This window comes from Rhamphochromis sp. 'chilingali', assembly GCF_963969265.1.
Source record: "Rhamphochromis sp. 'chilingali' genome assembly, chromosome: 21".
Classification (NCBI taxonomy): Eukaryota; Metazoa; Chordata; class Actinopteri; order Cichliformes; family Cichlidae; genus Rhamphochromis; species Rhamphochromis sp. 'chilingali'.
The window spans coordinates 5,558,554-5,579,844 of NC_137949.1; the positions used below are offsets into that span (position 1 = coordinate 5,558,554).

The following is a 21,291-nucleotide window of genomic DNA, read 5'->3' on the forward strand; positions in this document are numbered from 1 at the left end:
ATCGATAAAGTATTGTGGATAACTTTGTTGTCCAGAATTATTTTTAATGATACCATTTAAAACATCCCATATTCCTTTCATATTATGTTTATTGTTGTTCAATATTTTACTATAATACTCCTTTCTACATACACGTATAATATTGGTCAACTTATTTTTGTCTTTTTTATATTTATTTTCAGCATCTATTGTTCTTTGTTTTAGGTATTCCCTATAGAGTGTATTTTTCTTTTTACATGCATTTTGTAAACCCTTAGTGAGCCATGGTCTATCTGAATATTTGTGCTTTCTGTTGTATTTTATTGTTGGACAGTTTTTATCGTACAACTCCAAGAATATTCTTAAAAATATGCCATATGCAATATCAATATCAGCTTCTTTGTACACATTGTCCCAGTCCTGATTTAATAGATCGTTCTTAAATGCAGTCATAGTTTCTTCTGTCCTTACACGTCTGTATCTCAGTTGTTCTTCATGCTGATTTTTCTTATAATTAGTGTCATAAACTGCAAAAACTGGTAGGTGATCACTGATGTCATTAATTAATATTCCGCTCACAATGTTGTTTTCCATATTGTTAGTGAAAATATTGTCAAGTAAGGTGGCACAATGTGGTGTAATTCTGCTAGGCCTGGTTATTTTAGGATGTAAACTCAAACTGTACATAGTGTTTAGGAATTCGTCGGTCATTTTATGCTTTTTTGGATTCAACAGGTCAATATTAAAATCACCACAGATAAACATAACTTTTTGATTTGTTTTAGAGAATATTTCCTTTATGAAGTCATTAAATACTTGAATACTAGAGCCAGGTGTTCTATATATACAGCTAATTATTACATTTTTTTCTTTTTCCTTATAAATTTCAATTGTTATACATTCTAGTAAATTATCAATTACAGTTGTCATACTTTCTACCACCTTGTAGTTTAGGTTTTTATCCACATACACAGCTACTCCCCCTCCACTCTTGTTCCTTCTATTTACAAAATTCACTTCATATCCCTCCAGTCCAAAGTCCATTCCTTTCTTCGCATTGATCCATGTTTCAGAAATGGCAATAATTCCAAATGGATTTGCCAACTCATTTAGATATTCCTTTATATTGTTGAAGTTGGCATACAGACTTCTGCTATTAAAATGGATTATTGATAATTTATTTTCCGTGTTGATGGTGTGCTTAAACTGTTCATCAGTGAAGTAGCAGCAGTTACAGCTGATGTTGTAGAAGAAATTATTTTCCGGGTCTATATCCTTTTCTAAGTCTAGAACATTATGGTCTGTGTATCGAAATGTTCTCAGTTCCAGATTATCATAAAGAGAATTCCAATGAGTCATGTTGATATTGTTGCCGGATGCAGATGAAGTTCTTTTGGACTGTGCCATGTTGTGTGTCACGTCACATGTGTATTCATACCTCCAGAGTAAGTTGACCTCAGTATTTGTCCAGCTCTTCCATATTTCTGATGACCAACACTTTGGCTTGTTCCGGTGTTCCATTGAGTTTAATGAATACTTTACAGTTGGTGGTCCATGTATTTTGAATTTTTCCCTGTTTCTTCAAGTAACGTTCTTTCCTGGCAATGTCCGCATTTCTTTTTATCAGATGTTCGTTCATGAAGACATCGGATCCTTTCAGTTTCTTTCCTTGTTTTAACAGTGCTGTTTTCTGTTTTCTGTTTGCAAATCTCACAATGATGGCTGGTTTGTCACTGTCATTTTTTCGGGGTAGAGGGTGGCAAGCCTCAATGTTGTTATAATCCACTTCCACACCTTTGGACCGTAGAAAGGTAACCACTTGATGCTCCGTGGAGTTGACATCTTCCTCTCCTGGCCCTCCTACATTGTCAGTGGCGACCGCCCGGGCGTATGACCGGGGTTTGATGCGAAGCCCCGTGATGATAACATCGTTCATCCGGGTGTACTGCTCCAAATCCGCCACTCTGTTCTCCAGGTACGCCAGCCGCCGATCCTTCTCGGCGTTCTGGATGCGGAGAGCCTTAACTTCCTCGACCAGGTCCAGGATGGCTTTCTGCTGCAGTTTGACAGTAGAAATCTCCTCTGTCATAAACTCCAGCGACTTCTTAATATCGTCTCCTTCCTCGGCTGACAGAACTTTTTTCGGGCCCATGCTGAGAGACGCTCTTGTAGCTTTGCCGTGACGACCGGCTAGCTAGTTGATGCTAGCGTCCTTCCTCTCACTCGGAGATCGATGCTGTCTGGGCGGAGATCGATGCTGTCTGTGTGCAGTGTTGGCTGATGACTGCATGCAAGATTGTACTTATAGAAACAGATGACCTACTGTATACTGTCTGGTCATTAGGCTTAGAAGACTACAGACTAAGCTCAAATGACTTAACTGTATAATTGACGTTTTAACAACCCAAACACTGCTTGTATTTGTCTTGAAGGCCAGGTGAAACTTGAACACATATTCAACTTCTCTTCTCTATATGCCACTGTTCATGGCCCTGGGCTGCACGGTTTGCAAGTGCATCCACGTACCTGGTTAAAATCCACACGAATGCTGGGACTCAAGGCTTTCTGGGTCGTGCACCACATACTTGAAGAAAACAGACATGCTAACCTTCATGGTAGCTCTTAGCTATAAGCTAATGAATTTGGATGACTGGCATCCTAGCTTAACAAAATTTCAGCACCTGGTGAAGGTAAAAACCAGAACAAAATACGAAATGATGACTTTTCTGAGCGGGGTTCCAAAAACATTTTGGGGGATTGAGGTGAGATGGATAATTTCCACAGCAGGCTACGTTATTAGATTGACTAACTCGAACACCAAACACTTTTCCACCGCTGCGCCGAAATTAAAGAACTCGAGGGGAGGAAATTTTGATTAGAGTTTCATTAAAATTATTTGTCATATAAAACATGGAACCTGCGCAGCTGATTTCTGAGGAATATTTGGATAGGACAGGACTGCAGCTGTCTCCACGGTACATTAGGGTGGAATTTCATTTTGCCTTTTTAATTATTAGAAATTTGTCTATCTGTAGTGCGCCTGGAAGGAAGGAAGGAAGGAAGGAAGGAAGGAAGGAAGGAAGGAAGGAAGGAAGGAAGGAAGGAGGAAAGGAAAGGGAAGAAAGAAAGATGTCCAAATTAACAGAGTAAAAAGACAACTCTCACACCTGACTGCATCTCTAATATCGTCCTGGTAAAGCCCCGCCCACCACTGCCAGTTATCCAGCTCTCTGCTGCTGTGGAAATGGTTATCTAGTCAACAGTGGTGTTATAACCAGTCAAACATTCCTTTATACCGGCATTACAGGACCAAATTGGCCCACTAAAGTGTCCAATCTGCTCCACTGGATGAATGTTTAAGTATGAAAATTGCATCAGAGGGAGTATTTTCAGTACCATGCTGTTGGTTGCATTACAAAGCATTGTTATAAGTCATAAGGAACAATCATGGGAGTAGCTGTCCAATGTGTGAATTGAATCTCTAAAATATTTGTTGGCTCTTATTTATGTTTAATATTTATCTTCCACTCTGTCGCTGCAGACTTAAAGCTAAACATCTGCCATATCAGCGTCATAGAGTAATTACTTTTAACTCTCAGAACAAAAACGTTTATTATATGTGGGATAACTTAATTTTCCATTCAAGAAAAAAACACTCAAGACCAACAACGACGGCCCTGCTGCTCATATTAATGACAATGTGCACATTTCATGGGTTTAAATCGAACAAAAGCGAGAGCTCGTGGGATACTCTGTCAGCCTGTAATATACTGCATTGTCTCCAATAATGAAAATGAGAACATGGCTTTCTAGCAATAAGCTGGCTTCTGTGGCAAATTTTACTACCTTGTGTCATAAACTCTTTAACGGAGGAATCTGCACTGATTGCTTTTACACGAGAAAAGGTCACAGTACAGATCAGCTACACACAAAATTATCTTTATGTTCCTCCTACAACCCTAATTAGTATGTGCCAAATGTGTATTTTCTATCAGCTTTTAATCAGTGGCTGTGTGATAAAGTGTTCAGAATCAACATTACCAGGCTGCAAACAACTTTACTTCTGTCATTTTTTCCTTTACCTCCCCCTTACCCTGTTTATCTAAAGAAGCACAAAAGAAGAGAATAACACCCCTCCGCCTCATCATCCTCCACCTCTCTCTTATTTTCCTATCCTCTCTGCTGTCGGTGGGCGTCCCTGACCCCCCTGCTGGGCCAATCAGACGATTCTTGATGTGAGTCTGTTGTCTGTCTGTCTCCCACTGCTCGCAGATAGGCTGGCGTGCCGCAGAGCCTCCAAACACACAGACACCTCACACTGAGGACGCTGACGCTGGCCCAGGCGGTGCACACGATGTGATCACATGATGTATAGGACACTTATCTAACCAATGGGCTGTTTCTCCATAGTTTTTAGTTTTTCTAAAGAATTTAAATCCACTTCACGTGTCATGTCCCACACAGCGCAATTAGGAACTTTGGATTTCTGTGTATGTATCTCTCCTGCGTTGGTCTCATAAACTTTCAGGAAACAAGCCGCAGATTTACGTGATGCGGACACAAATTATGAGAGGATCGGTTCCGACATTACAAATGTTGAGGAGGTCAAGGTTGAGACAACAATGTCTAGACGGTCAAAGGCGGGAGGATAAAATATTTATGTCCAACAGTACGGAGAGAACAGAAACAAGGAGTGAAGCTCTGACTTGGGGAGGAGAAAGGAAAAATTGTGATTCAATGGAGTTACAGTCTAGTCAAAACAAATAATTTACTTTACAAAGTACAATTTTTTATGTTACTTCACTGGTACAAACCCATTGTGTGCAGAGGCATAACATGGGCTTCTATAATAAATACAGCCTGGTCATACACACTTCAACAGCTTAGCTTTCAAAAACAGGTTAATTAATGATCACTGTTTTGTTACACCTTTAAATTACTCGTAATTTGAAGCTGTGTCTCCATGAGTTGCTCAGGTGTAATGCTTCTGGTGGAGCACCCTTCTTGTAACAAATTTCACCTAGCGACAGTCACCAACCTCCAGCAACAACATTTTATTATACTGAGTCAGTAGCAGTAGCAGATCAGATGGGGATCTGTTGCAACCACACAGTTAATCAATCATGATAACCTTAGCTCATCACTTAATGCGCCATTGTCCTGATCATCCAAAAACCCAACACAATGACGTCCAAACCTCTGAGGCTGAAGCTTCAAAATGAATATAGAGTGGAACCCCGACTTACGAAATTAATTCGTTCCAGAGGGTCTTTCGTAAGTCAAAATTTTTGTATGTATGGAGGAGGAGGTGGCAGAGGTTGAAGAAAGCATACGTATGCATGCATACATACGTATGTGTACATGTACATAACATTATGGAATTGAATTGAATTTTTTTATAATTTTCCATTCTATCTATTTCGCTACGCGGGCATTTTGCCGTACCACGGGCAGAAATATTGCCGTTAAGTGCCTTCGTAACTTGAATTTTCCATTAAATGAGGTCTTCGTAAGCCGGGGTTCCACTGTACTCACTTAAACTGATCTGATCTACTAGTATTCAGATTATACTCAATAATCAGAACAATCAACTAAGCAACAAAGTGTTGCTTAGGTAAGCTTTTTTATGGTTCCTCTATGATTAAAAGAACTAAATCCATGAGAATAAAGGTAGATATCTGCCCCCTTCCTGTTATATTTTACTGACATTTCAGAGTTTCTACTCAGTTTGTCTCTGCTCTAATCAAATTTCCTCAACTCCACCTGCAAACACAACCATGAGCTTGTCCCCCGAGAAGACGAGAGGTGCCGGACGTATTATATTCGTGTTCTGCTCCTAGATTTGACTCATTTCTGCTCCAACAGTGATCTTTCCACAGTTTCTCTTCCCTGGACGGATGATTTTTCATTCTATGTTAATCTGCTCGGTTGTATTCAGTAGAGACTCTTTGCAGAGAGACAGAATGTCACCCTCCACACTGAGACGCTCCTTCTCCTCTCTTCACTTCCTCAATTAGGCAGCTCATCCATCGCCATGATTACATGCTGCTAATTAAGCAGCTAATCAGCTAATTACCCAGGAGCAGAGGGGAATGAGGAGTGTGTGTGTGTGTGTGTGTGCTTATGTGTGTGTGGTTAACACAAGGTGTTCTGCAAGACAGCAGGGTATAATTCCTGATTCTGGGAGGATTTTTTTGTGTTTGTTTATTATGTTTTAATTCAAAATTAGGAATATTTCTTTATTTTTGTAACTCTCTGGAGTTACATGTTTTTTACTCAATGCTCTGCGCCGGGTGTTGTCTGAATGTGATTTTTTTTTTTTTATTCCTTCCTGTTAGTAACATTCAGGGAAAGCCTGAATGCACCATGAGCTAAAACAATGTTTTCTAATGTCAAGGCATCAAACACAATTCACCCTCTGACCTTGAAATTTACATTCCTCATACCCAAGCAGATCCTCACATACTCAGGGATGTGGGAAACATTACACCAATGTGGGACACTTTGAAATTACTAGTACACTGTGATTTGATTCCCATTTGTCTTCCTTTAAGTTAACACATGAGATTGAGCTTGATATTGATCATCCATTCATTCATTTTCTTGATCGCTTGACCAGCTTAGGGCCATTAAAAGGATGGAGCATCTCCCAGCTGTCATAAGTTGAGACACAGACTCACCAGTCTATTATTGGGGCAAAAAAAAAACTATTTTGAATCACCAATTAATGTAGCAGGCATGTAAACCCAGAGGAAACCAACAGTGGCAGATGCAAAGACCATGCAAAGTGGATCCAGAAAGGCTGCTGCAGGAGGTTCACTACAGCACCAGCGTTCTACCAAAGACTGACATCAAAAAAGGAAAAGCAAAAAAAGAGGGCAACTTTGACATTTCAACAGTCAAATCATCATTAATAGTCACTATTATGGCCAATCAGGCCAATTTGGTAACATGGAGGACAGAATTTAATGTGGGGAATGAATTTATAACCCTCCGGGTCACTGATCCCCATTTCCAAGGACATCCCCTCACACAGCTGACACTTTAATTCTCAGACTGATTCAAAAGGACCCTGACCATTCTCACTGTTAATCTTATTACAGCTGTCCAATTCTGTAGGTGGGCTTCTGACCCGGCTAGCACCAGATAAGATGGGCACGCTGAACTTCATTGATCCCTGAGGGGAAACTGAGATGTTACAGCAGCAAAGTAAAATGTTGCCTGGGGAGTCGAGGGTATTAAGAATTGTAATATTAAGGCAATAAAGGTGAGAGAGTGAAATAAACCTGAGTAAAATAAAACAATAAAGAAATATTAAAGGCGACAGAGCCACTTTATAGCACTAATTAAACAAGCAGCCATGATAGGAACTTATCCCCAGAGCTATTGGCATTTCACGATATTCAATATGACAGATATGACTGATTAGTTCACCAGGCAAACCTCATCAATAATCTGCCTGCCAATCAAACGTGACCTTTTGAAGTGAAGTGATGAATTAGCAGGGCCAGTGGACAATCCGATACTAGCCTTCCAATCCATCAAGGTAGCTTCATTGAAGGGGCAAAAGTGGATGTTGGACTGATTTTGTTTCAACTTGTCATCTTTTGTCTAAATGAAAGTGCAGAGATCTATCTCACAGACTGGCAGTAAAAACCAGCTACAGCAGTGAAACACAAACATTCCAAGTTTTACTTTTGGCAGGTTAGTTTAGCACCCTTGAGCCATTCTATTGAGGTACAGGCAAAATCTACTTTGGAGTTGTTGTGTTATGCCCCGCCCACATCACAAGGAAGTCCTGGCCTATTCTTACTGATAACTGGCCGACGTTGTAGGTTCACTGAGCTCACTGTGGCCTCCAGATTGTAAGAGCTCGCCCAGTTCACTCTCTTGAACTTTATTTATTTTAGTTGTTTTTTTAAAATTATACTTTATTTAAGTGATCATCTTATGCAGGCTGCCTCCCTGTCAGACACCTTGAGCCTGTTTATGGCATTGCTGAAAAAAGCAAGACCCTAAAAAAACATGTCAACTGGATGTTGGCATATGTTATGCACAAATCTGTAAATATCGTTTAGCATTAAAGGCGGCCTCAAAAATGTGCAAGTAACATATGCCTTATGCTCAAATACCCTTCCTACTATCGCAGGTGCTTTTACACAGATTTTAAACTGAGTGCAGAAATGTTGATGCTTGTGATAAGATCAATAGTTAATTTTGTCATTTGCACAGTTTGCTGTGGATGACTTATGTAAAATATGACTTAGCATAATTTCTGCATTAGGCGCACTTAAAATCCTTTCATTTTATTTTATTATTTTTTTAACGAAAGTGTACCTTATAATCCGGTGCGCCTTATGTATGAATTCTGCTGGGCTTTACTGACCTCGAACCGATTTTATGTGGTACACGGCGCTCAAAAGTCTGTCAAAAAATGTTTTAGTACAACTTTGATATGCTACGAAGCCGCAATGGTTGATGGATTGTCGAAGCATTACAGCTACTGTAGTCTCCTTCAGGTCCCATAGTCAAACGAACACTGCGGCATCACTGAGAGTTAAAAACTGTCTAAATTCTTTCACCTTTAATAAAATGATCAGCGTTGGTGCTTTACCAGGTGTATCAATTAAGTTTAACATCCAGGCATCCATGAAAACAGAATTTATTAAATTTAACAGAGTTAGAAGTTAGCAGGAAGTTAGCTCGCTAGTTTCCACCTAAACATGATATAGCATGTTCTGACTGAGAGATTTTTGAAAAAACTAAAACGTACAGCTCTGCTGTCACTTCCAACATAAAGAAGACTGAAAACTAAACAGCAGTGACGTTTGTAGGGTTACTGAAGTTGGGCTAGCTGGTATATAACGATGTGCTACGTGATCGCTAGAGACAAAGCTATGTTAGCATAACATAAACAGTGAAGCTAACTTTTTTTCCACTCAATAAAAGTTGGGTTCCCGATGGTTAGGGACAAATGTAATCGCATGGCAGGATGCTGTAAACCGACCAAACTTCAGTCAGGAGAACAACTGAGATAATCCATCCACAATACGAGGTTAGTCATTAATATACTGCAACAACATGGAAACAGAGCAGCTGCGAGAGGATTCAACATTAATGAATCAATGGTACAAAAGTGGAGGAAGCAAGAAGAATGAGTTGAGTAAAGTTTGACTTATCTGACTGCTTTGTTTCACTTAATGCACCTTATAATCCAGTGCGCCTTATGGTCCAAAAAATACGGTTGTACAAGTATTACTGGAAGAAAATAGACTACACTTAAAGTCATGTGTGGGCGAGTCTCTGTACGTTCAGTGATGGAGGTTAAAACATTGTCTGTGTGGACTGGTTAATAAGTCAGAATACTTTGCTCCAATAATCGCGATGATGACGAAATGTTAAAGAGTAAACCGCCCACACAATCATAGAGCAAAATATCTCAAACAGAAATCAGTCAACATTCCTAAGAGTTGTTGTTTTGCTTACAGTATATTCGGAAAAATAGAAAACTGCAATGGCGTCATCATCAAAAATGAAGACAAAGAAGGATTTCTCTTTAAGTAGCAGGAGAAATTCCACTGCAATGTAACTGTGCTGGCATAAATTACCACCCCAGACTTAAAAGTAATTACAGGTAGTAATTTTTAATAAGGAATATTACTGTTTTAATACAGTCAGAGGTGTAAAAATGTATTGGATTGAGCATCAGAGGATACTTAGGAAGGTAAAAAATACCAAGCTGGTGCTCAGTGTGAAGCTGGATGTTTGCAGTAGAACAAAAACGAAATGAAGCTTCTAGGAAAGCTCATTTTCATGGGATGAGAAATGCCCCCAAACTTGTAAATGACAGTAGAGGGAATGAGCTACATATGTATCAAAGCCTGAACACAGACAGATAACGTGAAGACTAGATAGGAATACCTCAATCTTCTTCCAGATATCAGGGTCTTTGTCGTGACTGTGAATGTCCTCCAGCAGCTGCTGCACCAGAGACGCGCATTCACGCCCTCTCAACGGGGGCAGGGTCAGCGGAGGCTGATGCTCTGCTGACCTTCGCCCCTCATCCTCTTCAGACTGCAGGTCACTTAACGGGCCCGACTCGATGCTTTCGTCCAGGGAGGGTGCAACATCGCTCGAGGAACTGGGGCTAAAGCGACCAAGCAGGTTTCGCCTGCGAGTAACCTGCAGGAGGATGCACAAGTCAACATTATTGGAACATTCGTTCAGCTTCAACAAGTTTTTTTTTTGGAGTTAAAACACACAAAGAAACTATTTTCATACCAGCGATGGCAGAGGAGAAGGAATGTCTTCCCCACTATCCACTACACTGCTCACATTGTCCCCGCTCTCTCCTACATCCCAGTCCGGGTTGAGCTCAGTCAAATCCCAATCATCCACATCCTGGGTAGAGCCACCTGGCCTCTGCAGTTAGATGTAAAAAGAGCAATAGTCGTTGCAGTTTAGATTACAATGATGGACAGTCAGACACAGTATTCAGGATCCTAGTTGTTAACTAACCAAGGGGACGGTCTGAGTCAGACTTTCTAGTTTCATAGCAAGCATTTCTGTTTTGCGGAGCTGAGCAGGGAGAGCCAGGAACTCTTCTGACCCATACCAGTGCTCCCTGTCTGGGCTGCCTTTGGATGAGACTTGGGGACCCTATCAGACAAGAAAGTAGGAAATAAACATACAGTGGAACATTGAGTACGTGCAGTTGTCAAACTTCTGTACTTGCTAACCTCGTCTTCTGTTTTTGACCACATAGTTCCTGATCTCAGCTCTTATTTAAACTGGATACTTGCAGGTAAATTGTGATTAGTATAGTACTGCATGCTTGTGATTTGAGAAGACATCAACTACAAAAGTTTCCACTACTTTAAAACATGATAAATTAATCAAAATGAAAGAAATGAAAACGAATAGATGTCGATTTAGACTGACTTCAGATGGCAAATAATTCCAATTAATCTGAGAAAAATGCTACCACACACACAAACGCTCTGTAATATGCCTCTGTCCTTCTCTGTCTGAACAAAACACAAACTTTTCTCCTAAACAAAGGAAATAATCTCTCACCCTCTGACCCTGGCGCTTTACAATCCAGACCGCCGCCTTGCTACGAGGCGGTCGGGGGTCCGACTCCTCTCCTGATGCTTCCAAGTCTGAAGAGAGAGCTTGCTCCCTCATGGGAGAAGGCAAGGAGGAATCAGAGTCCCCCTCACTATGTGTATGTGTCTCCTTCTGCATCCTCTCCATTTGATTTGATGTTTCATTCTGAGACTTCAGGTCCTGCAAAGGCAGGGGGGCGTCAGCGGTTGGTCTGGCCCCAGATGAGCTCCTCTGGTCAGGCAGAAGCCTCTGTGCACTCCCACCTGAGCGTCCTCCGTATCTGGAGCTTGCATTTTTTCTACGTATGTTGCACCCATTCATCACCTGTAATGGAAATTTGAGTTAATGATGACGTTTCTGAAGCTCTTTATGTTCACTGGGTACATATAGTGGAAGAGAATTAACATCAATAAAAAGCCATCTCTGTCTCAATAGGAAGAAATGCAAGACAAAACAGAAGAATGTGTGGGTTTAACAAGAGATCCTTCTGTCTCTTCAGGTTATGAGGCTACCTCTGTGTCACGGCGATAGTCGTGACGCCAGCTGGAGTCCATTGTTTTATTACAAGACCCATCTGTGGATGCAGCCATCATCAACTCATTGCAACTCACTTACATTCTACAGTTTACCGCTGAGGCAGCAAACAAGGATGCCTACTGCTGTGTAGGCGGTGGGGTTTTGTATTTTGCTGCAGGTATACTATATTTGTGACATTCTCAATGTTCCCCAAGAAACAAACACGTCTCCTGAGATATTAAAATATATGGTCTTTATGTTCTGCTATTAGCCAGTATTACTTCAAGTATATCCTTGTGAATTGTGAAAGTTTTAAATTAGTTGTGTTTTCCTTAAATCTATATCCAGCTGTATCTGTGTAAAGATTAGTTACATTAACTATTTATTGCTTGTTGGTGCAATATTTTCTTACGAAAGTTAAGCATCCTGCCTGAAGTTTTTACTGTTTTGTTTTTATTTTTCAGAAATTGAACAAATGGTTTTCTTTGGCAAATCTTCAGTACATGTAGTTTTCACAATAGGTAAAAATGTCTCTGTTGCAGTTCTGGATTTATGCTCATTTCATTTATAAATGTTGTTACTGAAGTGAAAAAACAAAGGACAAAGGAGGACAAACCTGCAGGCTCTCGCAGGACTGTGAAACATTTTCCGGATAAACTGAGTCCAGTTCCAACCAGAACTTGGAGCGGTCTGGAGGAGAGGCAGAGATGAGAGACGGGGTGCTTCGGCTCAGCTCAGACTGGAACTGGATCCCTGAGACTGGGCTAACCTTCTCCGAACCTCCCACTGAGTCCTCCGCCCTGGATGCTCCATCTAGGAACATAGCAGCTCTCTTGGGAAGTGATGGTTGTGTGGGTGATACTTCGGTGCTGTGGAACTCACCCTGCAGGGGGCGCTTCGCACTTTCATTGTGGTTAGGCATGCCACATTGCATTGTGAGCAAAATAGATGAAGAAGGGTTATGGTTTGTTGAGTCACTGGGAGAAGAGAGTTCCGGTAAACTGTTATGGATTTTGTGGTTTGACAGATGGGGATCTCCACTTTCCTCAGATCTTGGTTCCTGGTTTGGGTCTTGGGTTTGGTTGATTTCCTTTAGGGTGTCCTCACTATTAGACTCTGCTACCCGGACCTCGGGTTCATCACTGGGACTGTAGTCACTTAACTCAAAGGCAGTGATACCACAGTCCAGAGAGAAGTAGTCTTGGCTGCAGCGGATAGTCAGCTGACCACAATCGTCTACCTCTGTCAGAGCGTCCAGGCGGGTCTAGATGAAGAAATAACCACTTTAATGTATCAGACAGACACTATCACTGTGAAATTTAACAAATGTATTTATTTCTTCTCAGTGTGATTCCAAACACAGTCAGTCTGTTTGATTGAATTCACTGAGATCTCACTGATAGAGGCAACTTTTGGAGCTGAGAAATACTTGATTTAAAAATAAAAGAGCGTCTAAAACATGAGATTTGTTCGTCTGTGTGTCTGATACCTGGTGCTGGTCCTGGCTGAAGGCCTGCAGGATGTCAGTCTGCCGGGTGTAGTTTCCGTTGGAGTCCTGCAGGCTCTGCAGCAGACGTTCTTTCAGGACCAGAACCGAGACTCTCAGCTGGTGCCACAGCAGCTGCACCGTCCTAAACCACAAGAGGTACAACGTTTACCGATAGCTCATGTGCATCGTTATGTATTTCTTATGAAACCCGATGACTATGAAAGAAGCTGTTTTTAACATTCTTACATTTCTGCTTTGCATCATTAATGTTTCAGACCGTTACTCAAAACATGCAATGTCATTTCTTCAGGGTTACACTGTAACATTTTGTAGTAACAGTATACTGTACATACATAGATATTAAATACTTTCCCACCACTTCATCTTTCTCAGATTTTTGCTTAGATTTGTGGGCAGATTGTGAGCTGTTGTAATAAAAGGGCACCCATTATTAATTAATAGTAGGTCTTAGATATATGAACAGAACGAGCAACTGGGCGTTAAAAACAGCTATATTCATTACTCTACTCTTTTTAACCCAGTACCTACATAATAGAGTTATTACATTGTAACTCTTACAATTATGCTGTATACTGTGTGCTGAAATTTAAATTATGTCTCATCTTGTGGAGACGAACCTGATGTCAACAATGATGTTAACAGAGTAGGACAGTAGTTTCAGAGAGAACTCCGTCTCCAGCAAGGCGTGAATCTGCTCCACATGATCTGAGATGTCCTCACAGATGTCCTATAGTCACACAAACAAGAGAAAAAAATCATGAAACATCAGAAAAGTGATCAAATAATAAGCATACAAACACATATACAAGCCATACCTGACACCAGTTACTCTAGTATCTATAAATCTAGAGGCACTATAGAACAAAAAAAATCTGCTGAGTACTACTGCTGAAAAAGCAGAACTGGTAAGGATGTCATATTCCCCCTTTTAACCATGAGTCAGTTCCACGAGGGACCAGTTCCATGTTTGTGTGCAAAAACATGGAAAACTCGTGTTTCGGGGAGTAACACTGGCTCTATATCACACTTGCTGTTGACTGAGATTGGTGAACTAAATTCAGAAGCTGTAAACCCGCTCAGATGCACAAAGACAGACAGACGGACTCCGGGCTAAAATAACATCAGCTGTCACAAACTTTTATAACTGAAGTTTAGTGATGTGATGAACATGCAAATTACCCACTTGTGTATCTCAACAATGCAGTGCTTCCTAAATTCTGCCTCAAAAGCATAAACTCTTCAGTTTTTGTAAAATGTGCGTGTTTGTAGTTAGAGGTGGTGTTTCGGAATTACATTGGGATAATCATTGTAATTACAAAAAACAACATGATCTAATTAAAGCACTGTTTAAGACCATTAAACACTGAGCACGTTGTGAAAAAGCGGCACGAAATTCCATATTTTTCAGCTCCAAACTTGTCGTGTAACATTCATATACACTAAATGTGTTGCGTTTTTTCTGAAAATGTATCGTCAAAAAACAAACCGTGAAAAAATGAAGTTAACATCAAGCAGTGATGAATTCCTAAACAAGAGAAGGAATAAAAGGAGATTTTGGGTTCGTCTAATTCTTATGAGACAATAGCAGCAGGGAGAATTTCACGGTTCGAGCCATGACTTGAAGCTGTGTCACGGCTGCGTTCGTACATATGTCAGGATGTCAGTGGGGCAGTTTGAGCTCTTGTGGGCAGATTTGGGACAACTTCTGAGGAGCCAGAGAATTTATTTCAGAGAACCGACACACCTGGAACAGCGTCTCGCTGTGTGTCTGAGGTAAGATACAATTATTTTACTATTTCCATCTCATTAGTTTTATGTACTTTTATTAAAGTTTTATATTTTCTTGCCATCTAACTCTGTTGTTACTGCTTTGCGGAAAGGAAACTAGTGCGCACTAAAATTAGATGACCTTTTTAGAAAGCAGGTGACCTTGTTTTGAACCCACTGCGGCTACTTTACATCCACCTCAAGCCGCTGAGTCACTGTGTTGCTCCATGGTGACCTCTCTGAACAACACAACACCTCCTGCTCTGCTACAGCCTGGATTAGGACACCGCTCGGCATGTGAGAATGTAGGTCACACACGCTGCCAGCTTGGCTCATGCTAGTTTGGCTAACAGTGTGACCTGCTTAGCAGTGTTCCAAAATAAATCTGTATCTACTGTATGTGGGGTGAAGTGCCGCTGCATCAGGATTCCAGCTTGTGGTCAGTGTGAACATGAATGCTCAAACACAGAGTGCGGAGGACAGAGACTTTCATGTGGCCTGTATGACTGCAGAGTTTAGTATGCAGGTGTTGAACAGTGCTGACGTTTTAGTGAACTTGTCGGTTTTCTGGCTCCAGCTGACCAAATGTGAGCAGATTCTGGTCCACATGTGTTTGTCAGATTTAGTCTGACATGAGCGGCACACGAGGAAGCTTTCAGTCCATTTGTATCATTCAAGTCCAGCATGAGTCTGGAAACCAGTCAGGCTGTAGTTAGCAGTTGCTGTTGGGCTAACTGATCAAAAAAACAAAAATCTAACATCTTACTGGCCAACTAGTTTTATAGTACAGTAAGTCTAAACTTCGCTAACTAGGCCGTGGGGCTGATTGTGCATTTGCATTCTCAATTCTGATCTTAGGTTCTTCATTCATTCATTTTTCATTTATTTGTTCATTTTCAGGCACAACAAATACCTATATTGAACATAAAATACACAAAACAAAAATTGCCTGAAAAAGGAGTGGGACGAAGAAAACTTATTAAATCCCACCCCTATACTCACTCATCAACAAAAAAAACAATAAACTTCCCGCAGCTACGCCCATCATTGCATACAGACCCATCAACAGCCCCGGACACATACAAGCATCTAAGCGGCAGCTCGCAAACAACAATTAGAGCCTTCATAACTGAATACAGAATATATAAATTATAAATTGCATTACCACAGGTAACAGGCAGTAATAACTACAAGTAACAAACACACATACATATACATACATATATATCTACACACACATGTACATATATGTACATACATACGCACACTTTTTTATTTTTTTTTTATTTTGGAATCCATACCAGCAATGGTAAGAGGACAGACATTACAGAGCACACTAAAAGCATCATTGAGTATACTGTGACCAGACCAATTGTTTGTAGAGAAATTTAAATCTATGAATATTTTTGCATTGTTTCAATTGTAAACTCAGACTGTTCCAGATTTTCACACCACATACAGACACACAAAAACCTTTACGGGTTGTTCGAGTTCTGGGTAATTTGAATTCTCCAAAGCCTCTCACATTATAAACCTTTTCTCGAATTTCAAATCTAGTTTGTAAATTTGCCGGTAAAAGTTTAGTAAAAGCTTTATACAAAATTATGGATGTATTGTAATTAACCAGATCCTGGAATTTAAGTAACTTTGCCTGAAGAAAGAGTTTGTGAGTATGATCTAGATAACCAGCCTTGTGAATAATACGCAGTGCTCGTTTCTGTACTGTGACTAATGGATTAGTTGTATTTTTATATGTGTTTCCCCACACTTCCACACAATATGTAAGATATGGAAGAACCAGGGTACAGTACAGAGTACGAAGTGCATCTTTATCAAGGAATTGTTTCACTTTGTTCAAAACTGCGAGGCTTCTGGAAATTTTGGTTTTTATGTGTCTGACGTGGGGTTTCCATGAAATTTTGTTATCAATTACGACTCCCAAAAATTTGTTTTCACTCACATTATCAATTGGTACACCTTCAATGATAATTGGTAATTCTATATTATATTTTAAATTACCAAAAAACATTGCTTTAGTTTTATTTATATTTAATGATAATTTATTTATGTCCATCCATTTTTTTATTAATTTTAGCTCCCTGTTTACGGTCATTACAAGATCAGTATAATCATCGCTACTGAAAAATATGTTGGTGTCATCTGCGAACAGTATGAGTTTAAGTACTTGAGAAACATCAAAAATATCATTTATGTATACATTGAAAAGTTTTGGTCCCAACACTGACCCTTGGGGAACACCACATGCAATACCAAGTTTCTCTGAATGGTAATGCCCTATGCTAACATATTGTTCCCGACCCGTTAGGTAACTTTTTAACCAGTTACCAGCTTTCCCTCGAATACCATATCTTTCCAATTTATCCAGTAAAATTGAGTGATTGATTGTGTCGAAGGCCTTTTTGAGATCAACAAAAATACCAACTGCATATTTATTTTTATCCAGTGTATCAGTAATTTCTTCTACTGCCTCAATTATCGCCATTGAAGTGGTTCTTTGCGTTCTGAAACCATACTGACCAACATTTATTATTTGATGTTTTTCAAGGAATTTTTCTAATCTTGAATTAAAAAGTTTTTCTAGAATTTTTGAGAATTGAGGCAGTAGAGAAATAGGCCTATAATTGGTAAAACTGTGTTTGTCATTACTTTTGTATAGTGGTATTACCTTCGCAATTTTCATTTTTTTTGGAAAACAACCGGACTGAAATGATAATGCTTGATTTCTAATGCAGACATAAAATTACTGGCAACTGCCAGTAATGCACCTCAACCTCATAGTAGATGCACTTATGGTATATATTTAAAACTCCTAGGTGATGTTCAGAAAACTCACCATATAACCTTGGCAATACAGTATACACTAATTCTCCAAGTAAAACCTCAAAACATCCACAATCCCTCACTGCACACACAATGTTCTTGAACCCTTAGTTAACACACACACAGCAAGTTTCGTCATCAAAGCGCTGTCATGTCACTTTAAAACACTGGTGAAAATGTCACTGGCTTCAATAATTCACCCATAGCTTTCAAATGCTAATACACATACACACACATCACAGCGCTCAGCAGAGGGCCCATCATACCAAATTAACACAGAGTCTGCCACTAGGATCTGAAGTCATTTGTTAGAAGATCCTGAATCCAGGCAGAGTACTAGCAGCTAATGAGACCTCGCCAAGGGAGTGCAGATATATTCACAATGACAGCGTGTCTACATCAGTCTATATTTTTCTGTCCTGTGACCTCTTGCCATTAAAAATGTATAAATAAATGATAATGTCTATCCTTTAATGATCTCTGTAAACAGAAATCTGCATATGAAAATGCAAGATTTTGAATAGAGGTAGTGTTTTATGGTCTGAGTTGACCAAGCACCTTCTGTTTTCAAGCTTTCAAACAAGCTGTGTGAAGACTAAAGGAGGAACTGTATTTTCTGAAATGCCTTTTCCAAACCATTGGTCATTGTCTCAGCATGGTCTGGCTTTTTATTCTCTTTTTTTAATGCATCTGCATTTCTAAGCAAGATATTCTCATGTAATCAGATATTTTGGCCAAACAACTCTCAGCTAAGAAAACTGCCTAGTGTCCCCTCAGCCTAAGGCTAGGTTTACAGATGGATCTCTGAAATGTGCTGAAATTTTATAATATTTTTAGATTAAGTGGGATGAAAACCTAAATGTAAAAATAAAAGGAAAACTGGTTAAAGCTACTTATTGTGAATTCATGTGTTTAAAAATAGTTGCATGGGTAAAGCTAACACGAAGCATTGGGAAAGTGGCCCTCTGATACACACTCACTCACAAAGAGTAAACAAGAACAAACTTCTGATTAGCTTTGTTGTGCTGGAGATGGCTCTTCGAGAGTAACAGACTGACTTGTGACACTTAACTAAGTAGCTTTTATTATAGATTGTTAAGATGCTGTAAACGTAATGTTTGCCACGACGCACATTAAGTTTATTTTTGCTGATATAGATACAGTGTTGCAGCGTTTTCTTGTTTCTTATTGCCAGGGGGGTCCTATACTAAAACTTTCTCTGCCTCCTGGTGGTAAAAGTTTTGACTCACTTTCCCAAATGGTCATCTAAAAAATAAGGAAGGAGTCTAAATATTTGGGGGTTATCTTGGAAAAACTACAACAATTACTACAAGCTATTCTCCAGCAAAACTGATACAAAACCAACTGCTAACATCAGTTAGCTAATAATTCCGACCTTGCTCTGTTTAACAGCACTTGGGAAACACTTTTTAAAAAAATGAAATTTACTCATTCTGTCCCCATATGTATAAGAAGAAGAAAAAAGCTCAGTCTGCTTGTATCTGCTGATGAGATGTAATCCCAGAGGTGAAAGTCATGACAGCTAAAGGAGCACAAACAGCAGGAGCAGCTGAATTAGTGTGCAGGCTTTTCTGCTCTGCGCTGAAACTAATTATGAAATCATATGTCCACGCTCTGTTTTTCTGGCAGTTTATAGCTGTGCGGGACGACGTATTTTTTTAACTATGCATATGACAGCTTTGCACGGCAAGTCTTAAACAAAAAATGGCGTTTCAATCAAATTTTAATGTCCTTTTTCCATTTGCAGAAATAGAAAATTGATTCCAATTATATGTGTTAGCCACATTTCCCAGCTCTAGGCTAGATCTAGGTTATGTGACATATTGTTCCACACAGAGGAAACAGAAGGATTCACAACTCTGTAAAAACAACACAGAGAACTGGATGAAAGATTCACTGTTCATTGGATTGACAGGTGATTAACATTGAACAGCTTGTTTACACATTGCCAGTGCCTACATAAACTTTCATTTGAGTGTGTGTGATTCACAGTAATACATTAATGTATGCCTGCTAACTTTGGATTTCTGCGTGTGTTTAAAGTATACATTTACTTCAACATCTTTATTTATAAAGAACTCCTGCATCACTATAATAGACAATCATTCGATCACAGCAACACGCACACACTGCACAGTTTTTCATGCACTCGAGTCACGTAGAGTCAAGACATGACCTGTCAATCACAGAGTCCATACATCCAGCAGGGTTTCTAATTGCCTAAAATCAATCTGAAGCAAGTCGACTTGGGCTTCAGCTCTAATCCTTGCTCATCCTCATCACCGCAGACATCAAGGGCTTCAGTTTGGCCGCGTTCAAACTGCATGCGACAGCTCGGCCTCATCCGCACCCATTCGATCTAATAACCTTCAACTCCTTCACTTCAGCCCATCAGCGCAGCATGTTTTACCTTGGAGATCAAATACCGTGTGCTCCTTCTCCCCCTGGAGTATTCAAATTAAGCCGCTTCAAAGAAGGCCTGGACCCGCTGCTGCGATACAAAGACTTGTTACAGTAATTTTTTCAAAGTGGTAGCTTCTGCAAAAAGACTCCAAACTCTGCCTTTTTTTCGTCTGAGGCTGGAACTCTGCAGCGGTGTCTCTGCTGCTGGACATTTAAAAAACTTGAACTCTGCTGGAGGCAAAGAGCATCAATCAAAGTCCTCTGCAAAAAATGCTTCATTTCACACGAGTGTCTTGTGAAGGAGGCAAAGAAAAAGTAGCAAAATGTAACAGAACTAAGTATCTGAGTAATAAGTTTATACATGAGCCAAATGGCACATCAGTCAATAGCAGATGTACACGTGACATTACTGTGATTCTTTTGTCCAATGAGCACAGATTTGAACTTGGGCAAAAAAAAACTGACTGACTTTATTATCAAAACCACTGATAAAGATATAACAATTATACTGAGATGTGGCAAAAAGTAGTGTTGCCTTAAAACCTTAAAATCCAGGGATGTCAAACTCGTTTTACATCGCGGGCCACGTCCAGGGAATTTCTTCTTTCTGTCAGTATAAGGAAATTTAACCACACATTGAATCCCGGTCAAACACAGTACTTACATTTGGCACTAACTGGGATATTTTAATATAAGAAAAAGAAATGCAATTTCAACAATATATAACAGTTTTTCTACACGATTTAAAAAAAATGCTGCTTTGGGATTAAATCATAAGAATTAAATCTGTTTTAAATTTTATCATTTTAAATTACTGTCCTTTCATTTTATCATGGAAATTTTTGTAAATTGACAGAATATCTTTATTCCTTCTTCTCTTACTGTGACTGTACAAATCAAGGAACAAGGAACTTTCTGTTACTTATTTGTTTAGCTATCTATCTCTATCTATTACTTATTTATTTCTATTTATTATTTATTGTTGTTTACTTATGAAAATAAAATCTAAATAAAGTTTATTTCCTTCTTCACTGTCCTGAAGATGTACAGGGGCCAGATTGGAATCTCTGGCAGATCAATTTTGGCCCCCGGGCCTTAAGTTTGACACCTCTGGTTTAATCGCAGAGACAAGAGCCAAGCTACAG

At 39.7% G+C, this 21,291-nt stretch overlaps 1 protein-coding gene across 2 annotated transcripts in view; it reads right to left on the reverse strand.

The window, feature by feature from the left end:
• Positions 1-21,291, reverse strand: part of akap6 (A kinase (PRKA) anchor protein 6) — a 227,414-nt gene that overhangs the window by 170,574 nt on the left and 35,549 nt on the right. For both annotated transcript variants that reach the window (XM_080870969.1, XM_080870970.1), the window contains exons 4-10: positions 13,732-13,841; positions 13,094-13,235; positions 12,221-12,868; positions 11,056-11,412; positions 10,498-10,638; positions 10,261-10,401; positions 9,901-10,161 (exon numbers count right to left, since the gene is read on the reverse strand). In XM_080870969.1, the coding sequence (XP_080727095.1) occupies positions 9,901-10,161; positions 10,261-10,401; positions 10,498-10,638; positions 11,056-11,412; positions 12,221-12,868; positions 13,094-13,235; positions 13,732-13,841 (1,800 nt within the window). The remainder of the gene's footprint in view (positions 1-9,900; positions 10,162-10,260; positions 10,402-10,497; positions 10,639-11,055; positions 11,413-12,220; positions 12,869-13,093; positions 13,236-13,731; positions 13,842-21,291) is intronic.